Source organism: Sciurus carolinensis, chromosome 4 (genome assembly GCF_902686445.1).
Source record: "Sciurus carolinensis chromosome 4, mSciCar1.2, whole genome shotgun sequence".
NCBI classification, from domain to species: Eukaryota; Metazoa; Chordata; class Mammalia; order Rodentia; family Sciuridae; genus Sciurus; species Sciurus carolinensis.
In genome coordinates this window covers 23,868,494-23,890,183 of record NC_062216.1, presented here as the reverse complement: position 1 = coordinate 23,890,183, position 21,690 = coordinate 23,868,494, and the positions used below count along the sequence as shown (strand labels likewise).

At 38.8% G+C, this 21,690-nt stretch overlaps 1 protein-coding gene across 2 annotated transcripts in view; it reads left to right on the top strand.

The window, feature by feature from the left end:
• Sh3rf1 (SH3 domain containing ring finger 1) overlaps positions 1-21,690 on the top strand; it is a 161,744-nt gene that overhangs the window by 99,171 nt on the left and 40,883 nt on the right. For both annotated transcript variants that reach the window (XM_047549303.1, XM_047549304.1), the window contains exons 3-4: positions 7,498-7,773; positions 8,784-8,879. In XM_047549303.1, the coding sequence (XP_047405259.1) occupies positions 7,498-7,773; positions 8,784-8,879 (372 nt within the window). The remainder of the gene's footprint in view (positions 1-7,497; positions 7,774-8,783; positions 8,880-21,690) is intronic.

Below are 21,690 nucleotides of genomic sequence, written 5' to 3'. Positions count from 1 at the left end.
GAAATACTCCCATCCTGCATGAGTCCTCAAACTGGTAACTTGAGTTACTGTAGGGAATTTTCCCAAGGACATTTCCTGTTCCCTGCAAACTACTATTGTAATTAAACATGTAATGAAACAGAAAACTAATATTCAGGGCAGTGAATGACATGAATTTCCTGCATTTTTACTTCAGTGAATTGTGTTCTCAACAGCTCTCTTCCCTTACAGCAATCCATAAGATTTGTTTTCTTTAATGATTTGTCTGTCAGTTGGATACTCCCTTTTTAAGACCATCCAAGGAAAAAAAAGCTGTATATCAGCTACATGACTATTTTCTCATAACCACCATATGAGTTTGTAAGGAAAATATTTGTTTACTGTGGTTACTCCATAATTTGTTTCACATTTTTCAAATGCCAGCAGTTTTCTTAGTATAAAACACTCAAGTGCCCGTGTCCAGGATTTTTATGTTTTCAGTTATGTGTCTGGGGCCCGTGGCAGTAGACTTGCATTAGCAGAACTTGCTCATATCTCCCAGAGTTTTCCTGGAGCACTGTAGTTTCCCAGAAGCCTCGGGGAATAGGAATAAAATTTCTCTTCGGTTTTCCTATTCCTCAAATGTTTCAGAATCGAGTGTCTGTCATGCACTGTGTACGTCAGAGGCAGTAAGAACAGACCAACAGTCTGCCCTCATGAGGGATTCCTAGGAGCACAATATATATGATCACATATGTTGTGCAACATATTCAATGATGGCAATAAATTGTATAGATCGATGGCAACATATTCAATGATTGGCAGATCTATCTGTAGAATTGTCTTTTTAGTTGCTTTTCCTCTGGATATAAAATTTTTTTCCACTTGTTCATCAACACCTTAGTGCTCGCCTCCTGGAGATAACATTTGTGTTTTTGTTTGTCTATCCAACAAGAATGTGTTCAGATGCTGAGGTAGGGTACGTTGCATGTCAAGATGAATAACATATAATCCCAGATATCTAGGAGGTGGCATTCCAGCAGGGGGAAGCAGGTTGTAAATGGTAGTAGCATGTGTAAGACTTGGGGTTTGCGTTAGAGCTGCACCCCATCAGACTTAGGTGGGGGAATGTTGGGAGACTCTCTTCAGTGAAGCAGTGCCTGAGTTGGGTCCTGAAGGACAAGTGGCCCTTATATCTGAGGGAACAGTGTGTCCTTTTGACCTATATAAGAATCAGATCTCTGCTCTTAACCTTATTTATATCTGCTTCCAGACAACAGAAGCAGCTGTCCTAGACCGATAGAAATGCAAGTGAAAGAAATGCCACATAATTACCGACTGTAGATGTAAATGATACATATTTACAGATACCAGGGACCTTTGAAGAGAGGAGGAGAGAGGAAAGATGGGTTGTTCTCAATGAATTTTCAAGAAGGAAGAGGAAGAGTGGTATGCTTGAGATTGGAGATGATGACAGAAGACTGGTTTGCTTGCTGAGTGTGAAAAATATGAGGTGGAACGGTCAATCCAATTGGAGGGCCATAAAACTCATGATTTAGAACATTAATTTAAGAGGTAATTGGGAACCATCTCCAGCTTATAGACACTGGTGGTGTGGACAAGAATTATTTTTACAACTATGGTTATGTTTTGCTGGTTCTCTTCCTACCTCCCTGCTTTCTAGTCCCCCTCCCCCATCTCCTAAGTAAGGCATTTCCTAAACAATGACCCATAGTCCACATCTTCACCTACAGCACTGCTTTCAAACGGGGCTCCTGGGTGCCCCCTCAGAATGGCCTTGATCAGCTCACGCATTCTTGAGCCAGGGTAAAATTGGAACCAGATCTGGAATAGAGAAGGTTGGTCCAGATACAAAGACCAGAGAAAGCTGAAGAAAATGAGTATACAAAAATAAAAGAGGGGACACTGGGATAATAGAATAAGGGGGGGAAAGAATAATTGCGGTGAGGAAACATGTTTTTTCTTAAATGCTATTTATTTACAACTGCTGTCTCCAGGGTGCTGGTAGATTTAAGTTAATATGATTGGAAACTTTTATGGGGCAAGTTTGGGGTGGGTGGGAGATGGAAGCTTAAGAAAATGATCATCAGATAAAATTCCCCACAAATAAATGTTAAAGGAAAGAACAAATAAAAGATGAACTACAGTGGGATTATGGGATTCTTAGTTCCTTCTGCTATTACTTTGGAAAAAATAACTTAAAATAATCAATGGACATTTCTAATATTGAAATTGAAACATCTGACCTAGACATTCTGAGAACAGTATTCAAGACTTATTAACTGTTAAAGACTCAGTATTTTCATGAAATACCATTGTTATATGTTTATAGATATTTTACTTTGTAAGGAAAAACCAGCATATATTTTGTTGCACAAAGGACATTTAAAATAATTCTTTCCTCAGTCCATCTTGCTGCTTGTTACCCTGTGTGTGGTACTTTTCTATTTCTGATTTCTTTCTGGAAAGTTTTTGAAAGTCAAGTTGAAATCAGGCAGAGTTTGTGTCAATTTAGATATAACTAAATTATTAAGTTATACACATTTTATAGCTGTTCCCACTATATGAGTGTCTTCTAGATTTTCTTTTTAGTAGGTCATTGAATCTTTTTTACTTTATGGAGCAGTAAGAAATGCATGAAGGAATTTGAATTTAGAGGAGCTGTCTTGCATACGTATCTGGGCATTGGCATTTAGAGTCTATAAAATAAATTGGCAGTGAATGTTTTATTTACCTGTTAGGATAGCAGCTAGAACATCAAGCAGCATTTTGCCAGATATATTGGCATATACTTGATGGCACAGAAATGAAAGTGTAAAGCATTTAATGAAAAATATTTGTGTGCCTATCACATGGAGGATTTTTATGTCTTATACTTAGGAAAACCTGCATGTATAATTTAGAAGCAAAAAAATATTTGAAAAGTAAATCTGGTCCACTCTTATGCCTCACCTTTTTTTTTTTAAAAATGAACAAAACAATGCACTGCTTGCCAAAATTATTTTAGACGCAGAATTGTTTTAATACTTGGCCTGAATTGCCGAGCTTTTTGATAAAGCTGGCAGCATGAGTGACAGCCGCACCCCCAAGGTTAGACTGCAGTGTCAGGTTCTCTCTGACTTTCTCTCCCTTAAGCCTCCCTTTCATGTGTAGCCAAGTGAAAGACTCCAAGTGAAATGTAAGCTCTGCAGATCCTCCAGGGCCGTGGCCTGATGAGAGGGTCCAGAAGAAAAGCAGCAGTTTCGAAAGCCTGCTAAAGGCATAGAGGGCAGAGGGCCGGGCAATGACATGCTTCCAGACCTTTCTAAGGAGATGAATGAGAAGGCATAGCCTCCCTGGGCCCCAGACGTATTTTACCCAGAAGAGCACTACTAGGTTTTTCCAACCAATTGTTTTTGCTTTATCCTTCAGATGTTGCAGAGGAAAATGTGTTCTTTTATTGCTCTTCCAAGTTGTTTAACCATTTACCCTTAATCATCTGCAGTCTGTGTGGGAATAAGACTTCTAAAGATCACTGAACTTGGCTTGATTTGAAATCAGAGTAGAATTCATTTTATTTAATGTGGGAAGCCTTCTTTTGAGAAACTTGACACAAACTGACTTTCTCGTCTCTTAGAATGTAATTGAAAAAGAACACCATAGAAAAACACTGCCAGATGCACAAATGTCTGCTCTTGGGTTCGATTGCCATAAGTTTTATGATTTTGTTTCTGTGGTTATTGATCGTTGAAATAACCATAGCAGTCAACATTTAACAAGTCAGTGTGAATTAATGAATTTTTTTTGGTTGTATCGCAGAGATAAAATCCTAGGCTGGTCATGTCGTATGTCACTGTTCTCATAATAAGTTTTCTCCTTGATGCTCGTTCTGTTAAGACTACGTGATGATTGTAGGAATACTTCATAGATCTGCTATGTGGAAATGTTAATAAGTCCATTAGGCCACTGGTGTGTGGAAGTGATCTATAAAGAGATAACTTCCCTCAGTTCTCACATCAGCATATTACAAAAGAACTGTACTGTGGGTCGTTTGGAATTTTACAGATCTCTTCAAGGAGCAGTTCAGAATGGTTTCTAAGAGTGCTAAATCTGTATCTTGGTGCATGAATCTGGCTGGCATGAATTTGGGCAGAGTGGGCCAAATAGAGCTAATTGAGGTGGGGAAAAATCGAGAGAACAGGCCATAATGGTGAATAGAGTTATTTGTCACCGAGTTTGTAATAGGATTTTCAATTAATTCATGCAGGCTTCCAATGCCTTACATTAGCCCTGTCAAGATGAACTACAGCCACATCTAAAATGCCATCCCCTATTAAACGGTGCATGTCAGTGAATTTGTAATTTCTTCTGTTCAACCAGAAGATGAATGGATTCTACTCAGAAAACAAATGTGTGCTTCAGAAATGCACATTTCAAAATCCCGAGCCCTTCCTAGGAGGAACATTCTTTGCATTGTCATACAGAGAATATATGTTAAAAATGTAATTGCTGTGTGAATCCATCCAAAAGGAAAAGCATCCAGCCTCATAGAGACAAACACATTGTCAGGTGCCCCATTTCACTGGTGACCAGGCTTTCACATTGGGTGATGATGATGATGGTGATGGTGATGATGAGGACGATAGTTCATGCTTGTAGCCTTTACTGTCTTCTGGGCCATTTGAGGGGGTTTATATACATGAATTCACTAAATCCTTATAACAACCAGGTGAAGAAATTAAGGCAAAGAGAGGTTAACCTGCCCAAAATCACAGCTAGTAAGGCACTGAGATGGTATTCAAGCAGCGGAGTCTGTGCTCCCAACTAGTTAGTTCCCTTTATCGCCTGATCATAACCTCTTTAGCTGCACAACAAGAGTTAATTTAACTCTCTAATTCTTTTGTCAATTGTCTTTCTAGCTCTTCCCCCATAATGGTACTTACCATGGTATGTATTTATTGTTATTTCCTTAAACCTATCTTGGGAAATATTGATAAGTCGTGATAACCAGGCTTTAAGAAATAGAGATGGGAACGAAGTATACGTGAGGTTAGACAAAAATAAAAATTCTTCCTTCCACAGATGCTCGATGAAATATGAGCAAAGTTCATGGCACTGTGAGGGATCAGCTCCTGAATGGCAGTTCCTTGCTGGAGGAACCAAAGGGCACAACAGAACTGCTTATAAGATCATGTCAAGGCTGAATGACAGGTGTCATGTCATTAGAGACCAGATCTTAAGGCAGGGTCCACAGTCAAGAGGGCACATGAGGGTATCAGTACTTATGAAAGGCTCAACTCTCGTCTTCCTGGGATATTGACCCCTCCGAGGAGCTTTAACTAACCAACCACAGCATTGCATGGACCAAGCCAAGGCAAAATGACTGCCATTATCATTTTGAGAGTGGGAATTACTCTTCCTCTGAAGCCAAACAAAAAGATTTAGCAAAAAAGTTTGGCTTATGGGTAGTCCATTCTCTAAATCTCCGACTGAGAACCAAATAGTAACTGAACACCGTACTGTGAAGTTCTGTTGACATCAAGGATATTAAACTTTGATCTGTGTTTTTTGGAGGAAGGGGGAGTATGAAGAAGTAACAGGAGTAATATGTTATTGCTGTACTTTCTTGAAAAGACTAAACTTAAAAAAAAAAAAAATCACCTGTCTTAGGCCTGTGCTTTACACATGGCTCTCTGCCCACCTGCCACTTCCCATTTACTTTCCATTCCACTGCCAGGCTTACCTGTCTGCACCTGGTCACACCGTGTCCATCTGTGTGCTTTGGACCCATGGGTGACTGCACTGCTGGATCCAAAGTCCTTAACGTCTCTTTCCAGACCCTCCACCATGGACTTTGTCCTCTGCCTACTCTCACATTCCTTATGCCCCTTGATTCCCGCACAAGAACACTACTGCATTCTTTCCAAACCCCAGTCCCTCTGCACAGCACGCTGCTTCTCACTTCCCTGTCCTTGCTGGGGCTCTCACCTCTGCCTGGAATGTTCTCACTTTTTTTTTTATTCCCCTACTCCAACTTAGTTTGGTTAGCTCCTATGTATCCTTTAAGACTGGGGAAGTATTTGATTTTTCCCATCCCCCAAACCTCAACGTTCTCTGCTCCCATAAACAGTGCACATGTCTTTATCTTTGCATTTAACACACTTTGTGTTGTCGTTATATTTAAGGAAAATAATTGTGCTTTATTTTTCATTAAATCCTCAATATCAGCATATCGCCTGGTAAGAAGTAAAAGCTTCATAAAGTGTTCAGTGGAGTGTTTTCTAGACCAGTGAATAAATGAATGGGGACATGAGAAACAGGAACCTATAATCTAGCTCGTTGAATTGTTATAGACATGTTTGATTTGCCATTTATCCTCTGACTCAATGATTGGCAGCAGTGTTCCAGAGAGGCCAGAGATCTTAAAATGACAGCTAAGGCTCAAGAGTGGGCCCACTAATGCCTTCGGGAAGTATCATATTGAACCCATTTGATTCAATTGCCTTGGGGGTACACGCCATTAAAAACCTGTCATTCAAAATCATAATGCAGTGCAGTAACATTTAAGACCCCCTGTCTTATCTTATCAGCCTAACAGTGTTCTCTAATGAGGAGAGAGCAAAGTTGACTGGTTTTAAACTACACCAGACCATGTGCCTGAACATGTCCAGATTGTAAACTATGGGAGGACAGGAACTGTGTTCTACTCACAATTGCATTCCAGACTCAGGAATGGGCTAAGCCCTAAATAAATATTGTTGAATTCACAAAGGAATACAATCTCCTGTCCCCATTGAAAGCAGCATCAGGAAAAGTTTTGCCCATAGTCTGCTCTGATTTTTATCAATCAAGCTTAAGAACAGTTAGTAAATTGATGAATTATACTTTTGATTAAATTTTATTCTCAGTGTTTATCATTTATTCTGATTAAAATACTTAATATGAACCTTTTATAAGTTTTTGAATTTCATGTCAGAGAGTTGGACTCACAACTCATATTTTCATGTAATAATATTCCCAGACAAACAGGGAAAAGGCCCCTACTAAATTAAACTTGGGAATAGAAGGCTACATTGTAGCTGTTGCATAGATATCCCGCTGTTCTTATCTTACTATGGATATTTGTTTTGTAATTGCTCTTTTGTGTGTGTATGTGTGGAGGTGAGTACTTGGTATTGAACTCAGGAGCACTCAGGACCACTGAGCCACATCCCCAGCCCTAGTTTGTATTTTATTTAGAGACAGGGTCTCACTGTGTTGCTTAGTGCCTTGCACTAAAGCTGAGGCTGGTGTTGAATTTGTAATCCTCCTGCCTCAGCCTCCCAAGTCACTGGAATTACAGGCATGTGCTACCATACCTGGCTGTAATTGCTCTTTATTGATGGGATACATAATTCTTTTTTTTTTTTTTTTTTTTTTTTGTAAGATGTTCTTCAAAGGGCAAAATGTGAATTTGACCTTGACTTAAAAATAGTAAAGTTATATTTTTATGTATATTTTTGGACTGTTCTTTCATTGAAATTTGTCTTTTTCTTTAAGGGTATACCTCAGTTACCATGTGCCAAAGCATTATATAACTACGAAGGAAAGGAGCCTGGAGACCTTAAATTCAGCAAAGGTGACATCATTATTTTGCGACGACAAGTTGATGAAAACTGGTACCACGGGGAAGTCAACGGCATCCATGGCTTTTTCCCCACCAACTTTGTGCAGATCATCAAACCATTACCTCAGCCCCCACCTCAGTGCAAAGCACTTTATGACTTTGAAGTGAAAGATAAGGAAGCGGACAAAGATTGCCTTCCATTTGCAAAGGTAAAGTTAGAATGAATTTACCAGCTCTTCTTCTATACGTGGAAGGTGGCTGATGTTTTTTCTTGGAAAAAGAATTTTGTGTGAACCCTCTCACTGTGCTTCTAAAAATACCTCGTAGTCTGCTCTAAGTCACAAGGAAAGTAATTTTGTGCATAAACTTCTTCTATGAAAGATAATTTTGGTTAATGTTCTACATGGTATCTTTTTCATATTTAGAGCCTAAATTTATTTTAAGGCACTTTAAAGTGTGTATGGGCCACTCAGGGATTTTACAATACTGAGTCATGAATAACAGATGAGACATTATTATTTCCTTATTTTATATGTAAGTTTATTTGCATAAAAAGCACCTGCAATATATTTACTGAATTGATGAAGAGGTTTGGAATTTTAAGCAAAATATCATGGTTTTGGGAAAAAAAAAAAAAAAGGCAGTAGGATATGCATTGCATTTGATTGAACCTTTGGTGTATTATCAGAAAGTGAGAAGCATCTGAGAATGTTCTTTTTTTTTTTTTTTTGGTTACCAGAGAGTGAATGCAGGGACACTTTGCTACTAATCCCCAGCCCATTTTTGTATTTTATTTAGAGGCAGGGTCTCACTGTGTTGCTTAGGGCCTTGCTTTTGCTGAGGCTGGCTTTGAACTCACAATCCTCCTGCCTTAGCCTCCCAAGTCACTGGGACTACAAGCATGTGCCACCATGCCTGGCGTCTGAGAATCAATTTAAACAGAAATTCAAGATGCTCAGGCAGATAGAATTTGAGGTTGCAGTTTATGAATTTCAGTAAAATAAGAGGCCAGTGTTTTAGGTCAAAGTTTATGGTTTTTCCAACTAATGGAACATCAGGTTGACTGGTGATTATCATTTAATTCATAAAGACTCGGAATTTGTATAAAGATATGTCACAACATTTTTACTCATGTACTCTTGAAACTTGAGTTTTTTTATTGCAAAGGAAAATTAACTGATAAAGGGATCAGGGAGAGTGATGATTGTTGTTTCTCCAGGATGATGTTCTGACTGTGATCCGCAGAGTGGACGAAAACTGGGCTGAAGGAATGTTGGCAGACAAAATAGGAATATTTCCGATTTCCTACGTTGAGGTAAGTTAATCTGTAGAATCATGAGTTTCGTTAATGTTCAGCTCAGTAAGTAAATATTAATCATGCAATATGAGTCTTACGGAGTCATCCTGGCACAGAGCAGCCTCAGAAATGCCTTCTCCTGGATCACTGGATGGATTAGGAAAACTTCATTCTGTCCTTCAGTTCTCTTTACTTCATATTCCCGCTCAGAGCATTCCTGTGTTGGTTAAAGATATTGTACACTTACTGTCAATCATCTGTACTATTTCCAGGTGTTCTATTCCTTTTGCCAGCTGTAGGATCAGAAAGTTAATGAAGTTCCTGAGTAAAGTGGAAGATTAATGTATTTGTTTATGTGCTTATTTCTTTCATTATCTGCCATATCATCAGAGCAAAATAGTGACTCAGAGATAAGGCCTTTAGTAAACATTGGTTAAATAAACGAATGAATCTTTATCATATCCTAGCAACTCCTTCACTTCCCTCTCCCTTTTTAATCAGCATTACTCGGAACGCTTGTGGCCAGGCTTTCTTTTTTAAAGAACACGTATAAAGTAACACAGTTCTGTTATTTAAAAGAAAGGCTGTTATGGTTTGGATATGAGGTATCCCTCAAAAACTCCTGTGTTAATGAGGAACATTCAGAGATGAAATGATTGAATTACAAGAGCTGTAACCTAGGTTGTCAAACTGGAATGAACTAACTGGGTGGTGACCATAGGCAGGTGGGGCTTGGCTGGAGGAGGTGGGTCCTGGGTCAGACCCTGGAAGTGTTCATCTTCCATGCAGCCCCCTCCCCATGCCCTGTCTGTTTTCTGGCTGCCATGAGGGGAACAGCTTCCCTCCATCTCTCCCTTCCCCCACACCATATGCTGCCTTGCCTTGGGCCCAGGGCAATGGACTCAGCTATCTATGAACTGAACCTCGGAAACCCTGAACCAAAAGAAACTTTTCCTTCCTTAAGTTGTTCTTGTCAGGTACTTGTGGGTTTTTTTTTTTTTTTTTTTTTAAGCTGTATGTACATCTTTATTAAAAATTAACCAGTCCCACTAAATACCACAGAAGGATATTAACTATCACAAGCAGAAATTAAAAATGAACTAGGAAGTTATGATTTACAGTAGGCTTTCATTATATTGTGTATTATAAACTAAATGCCCTTCAGTAATAAACATTTCTTGCTGAAAACAAAATCAAAGGCATTTTCAAAGAATGAAGCAACCACAGCCCAAACAGTCATACAAAAGTGCTGCCTGCAGTCAGAGACAGCTTCCGGGAAGAAGTGAGGTCTTTTGTGTGCTGGATACATGGAGGTTCACAAGAGCGATGGGAAGGGTGCATTTTATGGCAAGAAGAACACCCACGCAGGAAGGACAGCATGTGCAAAAAGCCAGAAAGTAAGAGAGAGCATTTCTGGAAGTAATTCTGTTGTAAAATATTAAAGCATATATCTTCAGTATATAAAAAAGAAAAATCGGTTATTTTGCCATCTTTTTATCTGAAGCATTTATTTTGGCATGATTTTGAAGACTAAAATGACAAATTATGTCATTGTAGCCAGCATTCAATTTCTTCCTTACACAGATTGCCAGAGTTTTCATAAAAAATCAGTTTCACTACTGTATATCCAAGGGAAAGTAATTCAAAGCATGTATATAAGTCTTGAATTTTATCCATATCCTTCATGTGTATTGGCATTTTTTTTTCCCCTCCTTTGAAAGTAAACAACAGGAAAAAATTCTAAACGGTCAATCCTTTTTGCACATTATTTATGTATTCTGACTGTGGATCATGGAAAACTACAAGCATTTCCAAGTATGTGAATAGTTATGCTAAAGAGCATGAGTAAGCACAAGGTTAGTAATAAAAGCCTGTCTTTACTTGTTAGGTATTATCAATATCACATGCAGATACTTGGTTTGTGGTGCATGAGAAGGTATTGTTATATTTTTGTTATGGGGCAGGTGAAGAATTGTGCAGATAGTCATAAGACACTCCACCCACCGCAAGTCTAGAGTCCCAGGCACTTGAGTCGTTAGGATTATTGACTCTGACTTAAATTGGAAAGGTAAACTTCTGCCCAACTGGAAAGCATTTTCATTTTTTTGCCACTTTCCTTCCAAGTGAGCATTTTCCTTATTTGAATCACATCTTTTCTAGTTGTGGTAAACAACTCATTTATGTCTAGAAGCCTATGAACATTTCTTTGATGTTAAGATTGACGCGCCTGGTGGGGAGCAGAGCACCTGGGCATTAGTGACACCTGGGTTAGCCCTTAGGTGATTGAAGTGGAGGCAAATTTCAATCACAGCCGATCAAAATCCACCTATTTCAATAGTGCAGAATGTCTTCCAGGGCACTATCAGATGCAGAAAAGGAAATTCTAGCAATCCAAAACCAGAACTGTTTCCTAAATAATGGTCTTTCTCCCGCTTCAAAAACCTAATCTTATTTGGCCCACATTAAGAGCCCAGATAGTCCCCAAAATAAAAGCAGACCGCGTTACAAAAATTCACTTGTAAATAGTTTTCTTATGTCTTTTGAACAGACATTAAGGCTCCATCAGGGATAGGTGCTTTTGCTTTTTCACATTGCCGCCAAAGGCAGTTATCTCCCAGAGTCTTTGAGAAGGTGGAATGAGATAGTTCATCTCAAAGGGTTTAGCACCACTGTGCCTTGTGAAGAGTAGTTTGGAGCTCTGATTACACCAGATGCCAAAATAGAGCAGTGATCCAATGAGAGAACCTCACCACCACGCATGATGAGGGAAAGCATTCCCGAATTTCCAGAGCCACGTCTTTCTTTGCACAGGAGTGTTTGCAGAAGCTGAGACTCCCCTTATCTACTTCTGGTTGGCATTAGTAATGGAGATGTCCTAGGACTTTGCTTTTGGCAGAAACTAAACAGAATGGGCCTGGGGGTAGAGCTGAAGTGGAACCTGTCAGTCAGAGGTGATGTGGAGCTGTGGAATTGAGCAGGTAGGGCAGATTGAAAGAAGCTGAGCATTGGAGGTGAGCAGCAGGAGGATTGAGATGGTGAAAAATGCTGCTGGAATAGGTCGCTCTGCCTTCCTGTGTTCCATGATCCTCTCTCTTCTGCCTGGCCTCTAGTAACTGTGGGCTCTGATCTCCACCTGTATTGTAGTGATACGAGGATTGACAGTTTTGTGATTTGCATATGGATCTCCTTGTTAAAATAAAACACAAAATTCTTCAAGGATTGAAGAGGAGTTGTCTTTGGTTACTGAATAAAAAAAAAAAAATGGCTATATAAATGGCCCTGCATTCTGTCCCTTTGGAGTCCTTGTCTAGCTCCATGACAAGGGTTCTTTTGCTTTGATTCCACTCACCCTTCCCCTCTGGAGATTCTCTGATCACATCTCTTTGTGGCCATGACTTGGATTGTATGGATTTGGTTCTGTTTAGACAAACTCTGCCTTGGCTTGAGCTAGCTGGGACGTGGAGAGAATTTCCTTGAAGACAACATGCCAGGATATGTATAAAAAGGGTATATTTGTCAAAGACTGAATGCAGTTTGAAAAAATAGTAGAAGGAGAAATTAGTAGCCTGCTTTTTTCTTTGTTCAAAAATACCAGTTGTCTGTACAATAGAATAGAAGATTTTAACAAGCCTGTTAATTTGGAGCTGACTCATTCATTTGTAGCAATTATTTGGACAAGGATGACATGATTCTTAGCATGCAAAAGGTTTGAATGAAGTGTGCTAAAAATGGGATTTTGGACATTTTCCAAACATTGTTGTGTATTTATTGTAGGCTTATAGTGAACTGTACATTTTTATTAAGTTTCTTATTTTATTTTGATTTCTCATCATTTGTTTGAAATATCACTTGGGTTTTTCAATAACTAGAAGTTATTTAGCAACTTGCTTCTTTGCCATCAATAATATGTAACATAGTATTCCTTATGTGCAGATAACGTGTAGAAGTGGCCTAGGAGAGAGCTGTTCTTATTTTTGAGTTACTGCCAGAAATAGGGCTACAGTTCTCATTCTTTATGTCTCACTTCACTCTTTGACAGGTTCTCCCTCACTTCCTTATCTAAGGTAATATTCTGCTCTTCACTGCCTTACCTCAAACACGTTCTGGTGTGGCCATAGCGGAAAACTTGAAGCCTGGAGTGAGACAGCTAGGCTTCAGGTCATGGCCTCAACATTAACTATCTGAGTGACCGGGCCTGGTCTTCTCATGTTTAAAATAATAAAACATCTCCATATAGGGTATATTAATTTCAGTAGTACTAAATAACAGTGCCTGGTACCCTGTAAGAGCTTCATAAGTGCAGGCTGATTATTACCACCACCATTATTATTATTCCTTCATAGCACCTTTTTCTAATTATTTCTAGTTATTTGTCAATGTGGTTACCAACTGTTCCCCACCTTCCCTTCCCGCATTAGAAAGTAAGCTCCCAGTGGCCAGTACTTTGTCATTGACCTTGAGTTTCTGAGGTTTTCACACAGCAACTGCTGATTGTAGATGCTTGATAAATATTGCTTAAATGAACGAACAACCTAAGAACTTGTAGGTTTGTAGATTTTGCCCACCTCAAATTTTTCCAGCTCATATTTCCCTCATTCCCTACCTAGATATGTGTTTAACTGGTTTTTCTCCATGTTATGTCAGGAAGTTACATTCCTCAGAGCCACTGGGTCTTTGTGACCTCAGATCTTTTTCTTTCTTTCTTTATTTTATGCCAGGCTGAGGGAGTGTTTAGTTATGCCAAGTTTAGAATTTTCCCAGGCTAAAGTAATGGTAGCCATACTCTGTGGATTCTGTCTGGCAACCCATGCTATTTATTTTTTTGTAATATGGAAAAGACAGCCGGGAGGGCAGGATTGGGGAGATGTTGGCTAAAGGGTACAGAATTTTAGATAGAAGGAATAAGTTCCTCTGGCTGAGGAATAGAATGCATTATCAGCTTTGATCATGGAAAATCAAATGTGCGGGATTCAGAAAGTACAAGTGGCCTTAGGAGTGGGAGAGCTAGCTTCCTCCTTTACAGAGTAAGGGGCCTGGAAGATATTATCTGTGTTCCAAAGAATAAGAAGTGGAGGTTTAGGTACATGGTTTGAAGTTGCCAAGGTGACCCTCACAGGAACTAAGAATAGCGGTGTTAACTTGATTTTTTTTTTTAACTTGAAAGTCTTTTCTGTAGAGAATAATGATAGCAGAAGGGCAAAATAATAGTCTTTGATCTAATAATCAAAGAGTTGATTGAACTCTATAAAGAGATACTCTATCATTTATATTTTTGAATGCTATTTTTCCTTTAAAATTAAAAAGTATAATCAATGTTTATAAAAGAAATTTAGGGCAATTGTTGGGAAGTTGGAAAGGGAGAAGTACTAAATTGCATAACGCCCAAATTTCCCCTTCTGAAGTAAGTTCATTTTTGTCAGTGAAATTTTAGAGATACTGTTGAGAAATCACTGAAGGAGAATATGTGTTACTCAGCACCATCCTTTCTTCCCCAGTTCTGACCTGCAGATGATAATTGGACCTGCTTTTGAGTAGCTTTTGCCTGTTGGTCTTTAGTACTGTGGGGCAAGTCCCAAGGTGCAGGTTTCATGTTTTCTGAATGTAATCAGCTTCATACAAAAATTGGTTACTTCTCTTTCTGTCACAAAGAGAAAAGGAAAAATGGGCTCTGGCTTCTCAAGTTCTAAAAGCAAAGACACGTCTCCTTTGAGTTCCACCAACAGCTGCCAGAGACGCCATCTGAAAAGGAGTTGCTAGATTAGGTAAGGAACTTTATGTAGGCTAGTTTATGCTCCATCTATTATTCAGCAGAATTTAAGAGTTTCCTTTTGTTTCCCACAAGGAAGACATTCAGGGAGCTGAGATTGTAAAGATCAGTGAACATTTATTGAGTTCTCCCTGCCCAAATGGGCAGTTTGCGGTTCTCTGAGTAGTTTGATAGGACATAAAAATGCAGATCTCCTGCCTAGCCTGACCAGAGACCTAGGACGGTATCTAATGTCCACTTTGATTCTCCAAGAATCCCAGGCAGAGACCAGGGTCCCAGCTGAGTTTTCTGGTTGTACCTGCAAAACATACCTTGGAATTGCTGCCTTTAGAATTCATGTGGGGGGGATGGGGAGATAGCTCAGTTGGTAGAGTGCTCGCCTCGCAAGCACTAAGGCCCTGAGTTCAATCCCCAGCACTGCAAAAAAAAAAAAAATTCATGTGGGATATTTCTTTGTGTACCTGTAGAAAATTTACCCTTTTTTCATTCCAGAGGACTTGAAAAGGGAATAAATAATCCTAGATCTCAACACATATAATTTTGGTAACTATCCTTCCATTCTTTTTCCTTATGCATTAATGACATTACATACATGATTTTGCCCTTCTGTACGTAACTGCAGTACTGCTAACCATCAGTTTTTAGAGTTACATAATAAACCCTCTTGTAGCTAAACCATAATTTAGTTAATTATTTTTGTCATTTTATTTTAGACAAGTGTCTTGTTTAAGGGAACACAGCCGATAATTAAGGGGCAAATGGTAGTCTCCATCCTGCCCTGGGTGATTGCCCTGTACTTGCCTTGGAGGACATGCAATGAGTACTGTTCCTAACAGTGTATGAAATCACTATTATATTTAGCTTGTCTTAAAAGTGTATGGGATGTTTTGATTTTTCATAAAACGTTATGAAAACAGTTCAAGTTGTAACGTGTAAAAGGTTAATTTTCAGAAATGAGTCATTACTCAATTTCAAATATCCGAGGTTGCCTTCTTAAGAGAAAATCACAATTTAATCATGGCCATAAGCAGTATCTTTTAAATTTTATTGTTTAAAATTTTATTATATTGTTGTGTGCATGTCCTGAATTTTGCTAGAACTAAGGCTTTTTTTTTTTTTTAAACTAAGCAAAGTAAGTTCCTTTTATTTAACCAACTCTTAAGTCATGTCTAGTGTCCTGTGAAGAAGGCTGAATGTTCTGTGCTGTGTGGGTATTTGTGTGCATATGGAAAATAAAAATGGCTTGAAAGAAGCATTTCGATTTAAAAATTAATGGGAGAAAATCTTCTCTATAGTGAAATGGGAGAAAAGCTTCTCTATAATGAAATGGAATATTTTATGGAAGTTTTTCCTAAGCATTGTAGAACATTACTTTTTATAGTAAAGGTTAGTGGTAATGTGCACATCAGGCTTTAACATACATGCTGGGCAAAATTTTCTCCATATGCGGAGAAGATTTCAGACAAAGGTGCAAAGTCGTGGTGGTCAGCATCCTCGGCACTGTCCTCCTGTGCCAGCTTCCTTCCCATGCACCTACCTGTACATACCCCCGACCCAAAAACACACTCTAGGTTATCCCAGACCAGGGAAAAACCTGTTCACTGATTTATTAACTGATTACACATTACAGTGGAATTTCTGTCGGTGTGTCATTTCACATTTGACAAGGCTTTGCTTAGAATTTAATGACAATTCCATATTCTTTACCTCCTGGGATAGGTGTATATTTCCTCTGTAGTATTCCTACAGCTGGTAATGAGGTTCTGGAAAATAAAGTGTATCATTGGAATGTATACTCGTTAATAGGCATTTCTGATTTATCATGTGCATTTGGTTCACAAATATAAAATAAAAACATACATACAAAACCTCATGTATTGTCAGGTCCTACTGGATGTTTACACAAACTGAGCCCAGTTTCAAAATTATCCAAAAGAGTCTTGCCCCAGCACCATAATTAGATTGTAGATCTGTTGCTTCAGAAGTAGCAGGCACTAGTAATGAGCCTTCATTTTCAGGGTTGTTTCCATCTATCTTTTAAGTTTTTCTGCACATTTTCCATCCATGCCTGTGAAAGGCTGTCCTTTTGCAGCTGCTGTTTTCTCCTCCAGGTCTTTTATCCTCCAGGAACTTGGTCACATCATTTGTATCTTTTTCTGTTTTGCATGTCAATCACTCTCTTTCCCTTGGTTCTCCCTTAATACAGGAAAAGGATCTTGTCTTTTGCTGCCTTCAAAAAAGTTGTTCCATGACTACCCTCTCTTCATTGAAGTTCTACTCTTTCCTTCCTTTTCCTGCCATATTCTCAAAAGAACCATTTACCCCTCTTGCTGCCTCTGCTTTCTTATTCCCTGTAGCTAGCCTGTGGCCCCTGCAGACCTCAAAAGTGCCCTCTCCTCTTTTGTCCTCCTGATAACATCTGCCATTGTTCTCATGTTCCCGAAAGCCTTTGCCTCTTTCATTTCTGGAGTTCGTTGAGTGGTTGACCTGGGAGACTTAGCAAGGCCTCCTAAGACTTCTTTTTTGCCTACCCTTGCTCGTTTCTTCTGGATTTTTTTCCTTCCTAAATCAGAGATCACTACCTAGTATGACCCTCAGGTGACTTGTTTATTTGAATTTCAAAGTGGTTTTGTTTTAATTAGCTGTAAAAAAAAAAAAGAAAGAAAGAAAGAAAGAAAGAAAATCAGGAAATTTTACGTATGACTTATTTCTAGCTTTCCTTGGGGGAAAAAAAAAAATCAGCTGATACTGCCAAGCCATTTGCCCTAGAAAGAGGACAGACACTCCCTGGGTCACTAGAGGATGCCCAAAACTCACTGTTCTTCTCTAACTGACAAATAGTGAGTGACCTCACTGTTCATTTCCTGACCTCACCTGTAGGAGTTCTGCAGGCTTGTGAATTTGCACCTCCTACCCATGTTAGGGATCCACTGTGCTATTTTCTAGGTTCTCTTTTCTCCTAAGTTAGAATGCATGTGTCTCTGTTTCCTCATCCAGTATGGTTCCCGGCTTACAACAGTCACTCAGAAAAACTTGAATGAGTAAAAGTCTTCCCTTGGTTTGATTCTAGTCATTGTGGACCTGAGGACTATTCCTCACATAGAAGTTTCTGCCTATTGAGTCTTTTGAATAGGGTATTTTTGTTTTGAGTTGAGAAAAGTTATTTGCGTACCTAGGCATGAAACTTTATAGATCATGAAGACCAGCTTCATGTTACCTAGGGGAAATTGGGTGGCATAGGCAAGGTGAAGTGACTTGCCCAAGGCAACAAAGCTGTTGAATGGTGAGCTTGGGCACCTCTGAAAGGAAGAATTACTCATGTTTGTATAGTGCTTCATAGGTTACAAGGCACTTGAACCTACACTCATTTCAACTGGCGTATGCAGAAGTGATAATGCCTTCCCTGTTTTATACAGCTAAGGAAATGGAAGCTATGGAATGGAAATAGTTCACCCAAGATTACCCTTCCAGTGTGGCCAGAGACCTGAGTCTTTTTTTATACAGGGGTGCTTTACCACTGTGTCACATTCTCAGCCCTTTTTAAAAAAAAAAAAAAAATTATTTTGACACAGGGTCTCACTAAGTTGCTGAAAGACTTGCTACATTACTGAAGTTACTTTGCCAAGGCTGGCCTTGAGCTTGTGATCCTCCTGCCTCAGCCTCCTGGGTCACTGGATTACTGGAGGGTACCACCTCACCCAGTGGAGACCTGACTCTAACCCAAATCTTTGACTTCCAGTGCAGGGCTGTTCCCATGGTTTTCTTGGACAGTATCTTTTTCAGCTTACCTAAACTCATATTCTTTTTAGACTTTCAATGATGTGTACCTCCCTTTGTACTTTCATTTAAAATTTAGAAATCTGGAAAGGAAAATTCTCACTAATTAATTTTTTAACAGCAAGGGCCAACAGAGGTAAAGATAACTAAGTGAAGAACTAAGTTACGAATGTGTCCTCTTCCTTGCCTACTGCAGGGGGCAGTCCCTAAAACCTTTTCCCTTGGCAGTGATACCGCCACTTACCGTTCTGCTCCTTCTAATGTTGAAGATTGAACACTAGAGAAGCACGCCAAGGCAAGCATATTAAGCAGGTTTTATTTAAAGGTAATAATACAGACTTCTCCCGGCAGGAAGAAGGGGGCCATGGCTGATGTTCTAAAGTCCCAAGAAGTGAGCGCACCCTACATCTTTTATAGGTTAAAGTCTCTTTTGTTCTCCAGTTCTCTCCCCACTTACCTCTCCTTCCTGCCTATGTGACTAGGCCTGGTTTTGCATTAAATGAGAAGCCATGGGCAGGGGGAGTGCCAAGGTGATTCAGGCAGGTAAGAGCCCAGGGGGCATTAATTAGCAGCTCCTTGCTTGCAGTCCTTGATAAAGGCAGGTAAATTTGGTGATCAATGGGCTCCGGAGATCCTCCACATTCCATTCTTCCAGGGGCAGTCTCCAACTTCCAGAGGCAGATGGCTTCATGGCTTCATTTCCTCGATTTGACCCTATCCCCTATTTCTACACTTACTACCTGTCCTTAATTCTGGCGTCAGCAGGACATAGAGTTACATGGGGAGTCCTTGTTCTTCCTAGCCTACTGCTAGTGAGTAAGGTTTGTTGTCTTACAACTGCTTCAGGGCTCAGGAAGCTTCAGCAGCATGGGCCACAGGAGGTCAGGGGAGTAGTCCAGACTTCTTTCCTCTGTTCAGCAAATTCTTGGTGCTTAGTGAGCATGAGGAGGACAGCCACTTTGTGGTTTAGATTCTTTTCCCTCTTGAAGTGCATACAGACTAGAGCTGAGCTATCAATGTACATGTCACCCTTGAGCAAACTGAAATGTGGCTAGACTGCTGGACGTGGCGGCTCAGCCTGTAATCTCAGTGACTCAGCAGGCAGAGGAGGAAGATCACAAGTTTGAAGACAGCCTCAGACACTTAGTGAGATCCTGTCTCAAAATAAAAATATTAAAAGGGCTGGGGAGGTACCTCAGTGAGAAAGCACCCCTGGGTTCAATTCCCAGTATTGCCCCCCACAAACGTGACTAGTCCAAACCAAGGTGTGATATAAGTACATGATACACACTGGATTTCAATGACTTGGTAATCAAAGAAGCAGTGCTACTATTTCAACTTTTTATATTGATTATATGTAGAAGGAATATTTAGGATGTGTCGGGCTTAATCAAGTATATCATTAAAATTAATTTTACCTATTCTTTCTATCCTTTTAAATGTGGCTACTAGAAAGTTTGAAGTTGTATGTATTGCTCATATTATAGTTGTTTGCACAGTACTGGTCCAGAGGCAGACTTTCCCCTGACGATTCCAAGAGACAAATATTTTTATTCATTCAGCAAATATTTACAGAGACCTAAATGGAGTTTTTGCCTAAGGGAGGCTTTTGTATCAGTTCTAAAAACTCCCAAGTAATCCTTTTAGTCTCTCAAGTTATTCCTCTTCTGTGGGTGAGTCTTGTATTATAAATGAAGACTGAGCTTGCCTTTTATATTTAGATCATCCAAACACAAAAGCCTTGTTACCTAAATTGCAGGGAAAAATAGAAATACTAATGGGAATATAAATTCCTCATTGCCAAGTTGTAAGAAGCATTTTGCAAAGGACCAAATATTTTCATTTCTGCTAAGAGGATGTAAAGTGGACATGAATTTCTATTCCATAGTATTAATTCAGTGGTTTTCTTCAAAATGTCTGACTTGTTTGGGGAATAAACATTGGACCTAGAAATGTAATAAATGTTGAAATACTACATGTACAGCATGGCTTTATAAAGTGAGGAAAAGATGGACTGTTAATTCTATGATGATAGGACAACTGGTGGAAGAAACAGCACTTCCTCTGTATTCTTTAAAGAAAGCCATACAGTCATGTAGTACAAAGACTGAGGTGTAAAGAGGAAGAAAGGAAGGAAGGAAGGAGCCATTAAATACTAGAGAAAAAGATTTCTTTTTGAAAATCGTTATGATGTAAGATTTTTAAGGCTTGATGTTAAATTGCTATAATGGAAAAGATTGATAAATTTGAAGCAAAATAAAATTTTATTCATAGAAACATTAAATTGAAGTGATATTTTAACTTATACATATATAATATAGTGCATAAAGATCACTTTATGAGTACTTACAATATGAATCTCTAAGAGAAATACAAACAACCCAATAGAAATACAGATAAGATGTAGGAATAGGCAAATACTAGAAAGGATAGATGTTTAATCTCATTAATAAATAGAGTAATGTGAATTAAACAATACTATATGTTTCTTACCTTTCCAACTAATAGAGGCTTAACTAGTCATTGGTAACACTAATGGAGTTAACAATTGGGGAAACAAAGACGTAGGCATTGTAGGAGGTGATATAATTTGGCTATATGCTTCAAAAAATACTTGAAGCTTACACTGTGATATAACAAATTAACTTTTGAACTTATCCCATGGATATACTTGCACAAGGCATGCCAAAATATATTAAATGATTACATCTCTGTATAATGGAATACCATGTCCCTTTGACATGGAAATATATTCATGAGCTATTGTTAGGGGAGAGAATAGTATGTATTTCCTGGTTTCATTCATGTGAAAAATTAACAAAGTACCTGCATTATATGACATCTACATAGAAAATGTATGGAAGGATTTGTTCTGATTTGTTAAGTGCAAACACATCAAGGAAATGGGTTGAGAGGAGACAGATGTGGGGATCTGGTTGAGACCCTTGACTTTTTACCCCATAATATTTTGTACTACTTAATTTTCTTTTAAAAAATAACAAACATATATTACTCAAGTTTTATCTGCTTTTTGCCAAAAAACAATTAGCTCAGTGACACTATAGTAGATTATAAACTGGTTTCTTCTCAAACCTATTATTTGTATTCTCTGGTATTCAAAAGCTAGAAATGAATTCATCCATAAAGCTTTATATGAAATAGTGACTGAAATATAGATCTCTAAAATTATTTTCTCTTTAAAAAATGTTAAGTCTCATCTTTTACAAAGGCCATATTCTCTTTAGCCAAGAGGGCAGCCACATGCAGAGGAAGCTCATTTTAATA